General features: G+C 52.6%; 1 protein-coding gene across 1 annotated transcript; it reads left to right on the forward strand.

Annotated features, from left to right (window-relative positions):
• Nucleotides 1-6,153: 6,153 nt before the first annotated feature.
• LOC136503434 (phytosulfokines 2-like) lies at nt 6,154-7,538 on the forward strand. Its single transcript, XM_066498519.1, has 2 exons — nt 6,154-6,379; nt 6,483-7,538. Exons 1-2 carry the CDS (start codon nt 6,248-6,250, stop codon nt 6,672-6,674), a joined length of 324 nt encoding a protein of 107 aa, XP_066354616.1. The 5' UTR covers nt 6,154-6,247; the 3' UTR covers nt 6,675-7,538.
• Nucleotides 7,539-8,017: the final 479 nt, after the last annotated feature.

Here is an 8,017-nt window from a genome sequence, read left to right on the forward strand (position 1 = left end):
TAAACATGTTAGGGTTAACAACAAGTTTCTTTTTCACCGAAAGTGCTAGCAAGCCGCATAAACATGCACATGTCATCTACATACAACATTTATACAAATACATAAATGTTTGCTAATGCCCTCGCGCATCTAACTCTCCTCTCCAGATGTCCCATACAGGTTCCTCTCCACTCAGGTTTGGCCCTCACCGTCTACCTCGCTGAACAAATTGACATCGCCGACCAGACTCTTCACCGCATCCTCCACCTCATCCTTCAGCTGCTCCTACTTCATCACACCCGTCCCTCTAGCGAATCTAGCCCCTATCGCTCAAAGATTGATAGCAGGGTAGTGAGACTGGACCACCATTAGGGCGTGTGTCATGACGGAGATAGTGGCGTCGTGGTTGAAGCTCTTGAAGTTCTCCCACGCCGTTTTGCACCTGTTGATGATGACGTCCGGACATGGTGGCCTATTGTCGGGCTGAGGATCCACCTCCATAGTCGATACAGTTGAGCACCGGCTTGACTTCGGCCACCACGGCGTCCTAGTTTTCACCTCTAGGTTTACGCCTCTAGCTCCAGCATGTCGAACTATGCCCTGGTCCTTCGATGGTATTCTACAGACACCAAAGGGATTCATCAAATGAAGCAATCATATCAGCAACAACTCCGACCATGAACTACTCACCTTCTAGATCCTCGGCCAGTTTCTCCGCTCGCCCAGACACCTTCTCCTTCTCCTCTTAGAGTTGACCGATGACTTGATGCAACTGGCAGAGCTCCGCATCTTGCTCTACAAACATGACGATCATCAACAACATCAAGGTTGTTCGGCAATACAGAACAAACTCACCAATTCGCTATACCTTTCTTCTGGTCGGAGATGCTCTTCAGCTGCTCGGAGGCATGCCCCAGCTGCTCAGAAGACGCTTCTCAGCTACTCGAAGGTGCGCTCTAGCTGCTCGGAGACAGTCTTTAGCTGCTAGGATAAGGTCCCCTTTTGGTACTCTAGGTCCCTCGCGTTTGATTTAGCAAGATCTCTTTCGCGTTGGGCCCTCTAGACGTTTTTCTCCATCAGTTTCATTGCCTCCTTAGCTTCGCATTCTCCTCGGTGAGGGGCTCCATCCTCTTGATCAGTTGCTGCCGGTGTACGGCAGTTCGCGCTATGCCCTACAAAGCACCAAGATTGTAAATGACCTTATTCTCCAACGCCAAAGATGGACATCGTCGATGCAATACTAACCTTGATTTGCTTCATGGCTGTGGAAAAGGGTGGACTGTAGCCTCTTCACCTCCCTAGAGGTGTCCTCCTCTATGACCACAACTTCATCCCCCCGCTTGCGGAGGATGCGAACGGCTTGAGGTCGTGATTCTTCACACTCAATCTCCTCGACCTCGTCCTCTTCCTCCATAGCTAGTGGTGCTCCCTGGGGGCTTGGTGGCCACACGAAGTGACAAACCACGCCTCATGGCATCTTCGGGCGTGCCGCTTGCTCCTCCGACACTGCCAGCCTTAACGCCCCAAACTCCGGCAAGACGTCGGTAGCTCCCGCCTCCGCCTCCAAAGATTCGGCGGCTCTCGCCGTTGCTCCTGGCGTCTCCATCGCATCGGCCGCCGTTGTCACCAACCGCACTCCGCCGCCAACTCCATCAGCAGCGGTGGTCAACTCCTCCGCAGACCGATGAGTGTTCGGGGACTCTGGGACAGAGTCCGACCATAATGTCTCTGTGCCAGGAACAGCCCCTGGCTACTCATCAGCCTGGCCCAAAGGATTTAGATCCTCCACGTGCCCTGTTCTGTAGTAGATAAGCTCATCGATCACCACAACTATGAAAATCGAAAAGCTACTGATGCCAAGGCAAAAATACTTACACATCAGCTTCCTGGTAGAAGGTTTTGAACCAACGCTGCATCCTCGAGCACCTAGGCGCTACCCTGGGGTCAACCCGTGTGGCCTAGGCTAAAGGTCTTGTGGCACCCGCCATCGGCGTCTCCTCCGCCTGCTGCTAGGGGACTCCTTCCCCTCCCTCCGATTGCACTTTTGCGCGCGCGTTGCGCGATGATGCCTTAGTGCTCGGAGAGAGGGCTATTGGCGCCTCGTCATCGTCCGACCACTCGGACATCATTGTACTTTGCGTCCGAGCGATATGATCGCCTCCTAGCGAGATGCCACCCGACTTGCGGGGAACCACATCTGTTGTTCTCCTCTTCTTTTGGGCTGGCTCATCTTGTGCCGCCCTCTTCCCCCGAACCTTCTCTAACACTGGGGGGACACTCCCTCCGACCAGCACCTACGCCTTTGGATTCGGACGAGGTTCTGATGGCATCTTCCTCCGGTTGAGTGGTCGACCTGGCATCCACTGCCTTTAGCCAATCGCTCCTCAGCATGCCCGAGATGTACGTCGACCGTTCCTGCAAATGGATCTTTCCACAAGCAAATCAGTTCACTGCTCGGCACCGGCATAGGATAACAAGCATCAGGAACAACTATCGAGATTTTTACCTAGGGAGGTGGGTTCGTGTAGTTGAAGGCTCTCGGTTACCCTGGCACGCTGAACAACGCATTTGGAGTGAATAGTTCAGTGGCCTATCGTAGCACAACCTCCTTCGTCAGTCTCTCTGTCCTCTCTCGGGTGTCGTCGGTATCTCCCTTGAAGTCAAAGCCTAGATGAGCTCTCTCCTTGTAGGGCTGGATGCGGTGCACTATGAAGCTCACTGCCACCACCACTCCGTTCATCTTCATGCCCTGTATCAGCCCGAGGAGCTCCTTCACTTGCTCCATATTAGCACTGGTTGGCTTCTCCGACCAGCTCCTCTGGTTCTCTGGAATTTGGTCAATGTCGCATCAGATGGTAGGATGGCTCTACTTCTTGTAAAACCACCTGGCATTTCACCCCTTCAGCGAGGTATTCAGCGGCACCACAATGTACTCACCCGCCATCCCGTCACGGAGCTATAGATACACACCGCCGACCACTTTAGAACCGCCCTCGCCCTTCTTCTTGAGCCAAAACAGATATAGAAAAAAGATTGAAGTGGGGAAGAATGCCAAGATATGCCTCACAGAAATGGATAAACACAACAATGTGCAAGATCGTGTTCAGATGCAGATTGCACAAACTCACTTCCCAGAACTCCAACAGATCCCGCAAGAATGGATGTACCAGAAGTCCTAATCCGCGCCAGAAATAATCTTCAAATACTACGACTTCGTTAGTGTGTGGCATCAGATAGGGCTCACCGTCGGTCGGACGCCATCCGGCGGTGACTCGGTCAGGAAGTACGCCCGCCTCCACCATCTCGTTGAGCTCTGTCTCCCCCCATGAGTGATGGCACCCTTTCCTTGTCACGGCTTCTTCGGGTTACCACCTCCCCTCTTCGGCGCCATCTCTCAGATCTCGATTGGGACTGACGGCGGAAGCACGTGTGAATGCAAATGGGGGAGCGTGAGGGCAAGGAGGAAGACGAAGTGGCGGAGTGGCAAAGGTAGGGAGCGCGGAAGTGCGGCGACAGCAGTTATAAAGCCACCCTCTTCACTTTTCGTATTCAAGGGTTTTTGAGAAACCACACCATGATTTGCGTCCCTTCCGAATTCCCCCAAGCGACGTGGTGGGCCGTTATCTGAGCTTTCGCGTAACTGCTAGCCCACACATCACCCATCTTTCGACGCAACTTGGAACTGCACACCGAATATTCGTCCGACTTCTTCGTAATGTCATCAAGGCTCAGTAATTTCTACTGTACAACCATTACTCTAGGCTTTTTCTCCACGATTTGAGTATTCGACACTTCTTGATTTATCCGAGATTTCCACTTATGGCTCGGAAACTACGTCATCATTATGATTCGTTTTCTCACCATACTGGGGACTTTTCGGTTACTACTGTTTCTGACCCTGGCACCACGTGACTACGTCACCTACTGTCAGGCTCGGGGACTAAGTGGGCACAGTTCACCTTACGGTGACTGTGCGCTTTTCATTTCAGGGCTCCGCCCACGGACTGGTTGCCTGTTCGGCTGGTCTTTTGACTTTCTTCTACTTTCTGGACCCTGGCACCACATGACTACGTCATTTACTGCCACGCTCAGGGATTAAGTGGGCACACTTCACATTGCGGTGAGTGTGTTTTCTTTAATCTGAAAGACTTCGTGTCTCCTAAAGATGAAGACGATTACCTCTCTTTCTTGTGGTCGGACTCTAAGTGGGCACACTTGGTTCACAGCGAGAAAATTTTCGATTTTGAACTTGAGCTCCTTACATCCTTATAGCAAGCCTTACTTAGGATACACTGCTCGACGACGGTTCACAACTGCTCAGCGACTCATTATGATGGTCGGACTATGAGTCTGATTGCTCGGCTTTGTTCACACCTGCTCGGACAAGCTCAAGACAGCGTTGCACAGTGGATACAAGGTGTTCGGGGACTAGCTGTGGGGGTACGACTCTGGATACCCACGGCAGACTACATGAGCTGCGCCTCCAGGGTGGTCCAGCCCAAAAGACGAAGCCTTGCGGAGCACGGCGCTGCTCGGCGCGCCCCACAAGACATCGAAAAGATATCCTAAAGATACTACGAGATCTGTTAGGATACGTTCGATCCCATGATTCATGTAATCTGTTAGTTCTTTCAAGTTATCTGCTAGATCTAACCGACTTGTAACCATGCCCCACAGACTATATAAGGCGAGCAGAGACCCCCTCAAAACACATGTAATATTATACGATCGTCAATACAAATCAACAGACCACATGAGTAGGGTATTATGTCGCGTAGACGGTCCGAACCTGTTTAACTCTGTTGCTTCTTATTCTTGATTACGCACACCTCTGTCGATAAATTTATCTTCATGGGCCCTCGACTGTTGAGCATTTTTGTCGACACCACCACCACTACTAGGCTACTACTATGCCCGTGGGGGCCGACCGGACCGAACCCCTGCTATGACGCTCCGAGCCACTCCATGCGTGCCAGCGTCCGCACGGCGGCGCGCGCCCGGTCCCGGGCCGTCGCGTCCAGAGCGCCCCACATCTGAATACTATCTGATGACGCGAATCGCGGTCGCGAGCGAGCTAGCCAACTCCACTTGCCGCCGCGCCGAGCACGCTAGCCACTAGCCAGCGCGGCCCACTAGCGCATCGCGCCGCGCCGGCGCTGGACGATCTGGCCACTGCGTGCAATGCAAGCTGCAAGCGCCAACTTGCCGTGCCCACGTGCTCGTTGCCGTTGCCGTCGCCGTCGCCGAGATGTCGTACGTGACCTGCCCGCGCAGGCAAATATGCCTTTGGTGTGGTGGTGTTGCCTCGGCGCGAGCTGAGGGAGCCGTAGGGGTTGGTTGCCTGCCGATCGATGTCTCGTACACCAGCAGGCGGTGTGAGATCGATTCATCGTCATGTTCCATGCGTGAGACGGTACCGACGACTCCAGGCCCCAACCCAACGACGGGTCGACGGCGACCATCAGGTGCGGTGCTGAAAAGGTGACCGGCGGTACGTCGCCGAGACGGCGGACGCACGAGCACGCAGTCAGTGGCCCCGTCGACCAAGACCATCTGGAAGCGCTGGTCGACACGTGCAGTCAGCATGCCGAGCATGTCAGTCCACCTCTCCTCTCAGCTCGAGTACGTACTCCAGCAGAGTAGACGAACCCACAGACCACAGTCGATTCGACGTTACTCCTGAATCCTGATCGATCTGCAGCCAAGTACTTACGGACACGGAGTACCAAGTGTGAACACTGAACATCAGCGATTGCAGTTTTCAAATACTGGACAAAAAAAACCAGCTTGTTTGTTCGCTTATTTCAGTCCAGGCTTAACTAATAATATTTTTCTTTCACAATAAATCAACAGTCAGTTGAACTTATCTGCTCAGAAAGCAGCGAACATGTTCCACGTGCACCGGTTTGCTGTGGTTGAAGAAGACAGGAAGATTCCAGCGCGCACAAGCGTTTGCTACGCGTCATGAGTCATGACCGGAGGGTCCCGGCCAACACAGAGGCCGAGAAAAATACCTTCCGGCTACGGCAGCATCGGCATCGCATCGCTGTTGCGCTGCATTACGGTGGTCGTTGTCTCATCCTGTGGCCCGTCGTTTCCGGCGTGGACGGTGAGCCCTGCCCATGTGGCCGCTCTTTATAAATAGGAATACTAGCTAGCTCCCATGCTGCAGCTCAATGCTCATCCTCACCTAATAACACAACAGCTCTACTTAACATCAGTCACTCATCAGGTAGAGACGAGATAGAAAGAAGAGAGACCTACAGAGATGGCCTCCGGCTCCAAGCGGCTGAAGTCTAGTCTCCTTGTGGTAGCAGCTCTGCTCCTCCTCATCTGCATCTGCACTACTATGGGGCAAGCAGCAAGGCCGGAACCTGGATCAAAGGACCACATGCCACAGGTATCCATTCGGCAGTTCATGTTTTGTTCTTAATTTCTGCTGCGCGACGAGATTTGCCACCATTACTGGTCATTACATTAATCTTCCCTTGTGCTACTTGCAGCGCGCTGTCTCCGCCGCCGGTGTTGCTGGCCATGAGAAGAGTGGCTCAGCGGCCGGGGTGGAGATGCATCAAGATGAGCCGGAGGAAATGAGAGAACGTGAGGACGACGGAGACGAACGGGAGGAGTGCCTGATGAGGAGGACGTTGGTCGCTCACACCGACTACATCTACACCCAGGGGAAGCACAACTAGACAGTAGACACTAGCAGTGTGCTGGCTGCCTGGCTCATGCCGATCAAAGAAGTTCGACGGACAAAAAAGTTCGCATGGTTCATGAGCTAGCCAACCTGAAGTTGTTCTACAGTGCCATCAACTGTGGATTATATATGTTCAAAAATATACCTAGCCTTTTTAGTCCCCGTTCGCTTCTCTTATAACCCGTACTTTTCAGTTTCTTTTTTTTAGCTAGAATAATGTTTTTCTCTTACAACAAATCAGACGGAACAGTATTATGTCTTGTTTTTTCAGCGAAGCGAACGGAGCCTTATTTTCTTCTGCAGTTCTGTCAGCTGCGGACTATTTTCATAGATACTACCTCTCGATAATGATTTTTTTTTAATTTTAACACTTTTTAAAAACTAATTTTAAATCTAACACTGTCTATTTTTTTAAACTAACACTTTTGACCGCGCATATTGTCATGGTGCGGCCAAATACTTGTGCAGCGCCATGCATGGTGGCGTGGCAGCGGGCTGACGTGGCGACGACCGGAATCGCTAACCGGTGACATTGCAGAGCTTGCCACGCCACCGATCTTGGCGCGGTAGTGCCGCGCCCAGATCCGTGGCGCGACAGAGGCAAATAAAACCCCCGCTGCCAGCCCCGCAGCCCGAGCAGCAAGGACCTGCCCGTGTCCGCCTGCGCCAGCCCGCAGCCGAGCACGCCCGTGCCAGCTCCCGCAGCCGTGTTCGCCAACGCCAGCTCCCGCCGACCGTGCCCGCGGCCGTGTCTGCCCGCTCTAGCCCGCAGCCGAGCACACTGGCCCTGCCCGCCGCCGAGCACGCCGACCGCCGCGCCACGAACGCCGGCACGTCACGGCCGTCGGTCGCCTGGTGCACGCCGGCCGTGTCTGCCCCCCTCCGGCCAAGCACAGCGGCTGCCCGCCGAGGACCTGCGCCCTGCGCCTCCCGGGCCGGGTCTAGCGCACCACCGCCGTGAAGACGAGCGCTGCTGCCGCGAGGTACGCCCCTCATGTAGTTAATATAGTTAATAAAGTTAGTAAAATTAGTAAAGTACAGTTAGTATAGTTAATAAAGTTAGTTAGTTTAGTTAGTATAGATAGTAAAGTTAGGTAGTTTAGTTAGTATAATTATTGAGTCTAGTTATACATTGAATTTAGTCTAATTAGTTGTTGTAGTTAGCCTTGTATAGATGTTAATATTAGATTAGTTAGTATAGTTATAGTTAAAATATGTATTAATATTACTATGGACATTACGTACGATGAATTCGACGACTTGATGAAGTTTGTTGAAATGCTTTTGCGGATGGATTGTTGTGTTAGAGTTTTATACAGAGGAAGTGTTAGGAGAGAA

The sequence above is a fragment of the Miscanthus floridulus genome, chromosome 1 (assembly GCF_019320115.1).
Source record: "Miscanthus floridulus cultivar M001 chromosome 1, ASM1932011v1, whole genome shotgun sequence".
Lineage (NCBI taxonomy): Eukaryota > Viridiplantae > Streptophyta > Magnoliopsida > Poales > Poaceae > Miscanthus > Miscanthus floridulus.

What these genes read in the sequence shown, in the direction of transcription:
- LOC136503434 (XM_066498519.1), top strand. Translation starts at nt 6,248, where the DNA reads ATGGCCTCCGGCTCCAAGCGGCTGAAGTCTAGTCTCCTTGTGGTAGCA. An exon ending in CAAAGGACCACATGCCACAG is followed by an intron (nt 6,380 to 6,482) that starts GTATCCATTCGG and finishes TGCTACTTGCAG; the next exon opens with CGCGCTGTCTCCGCCGCCGG.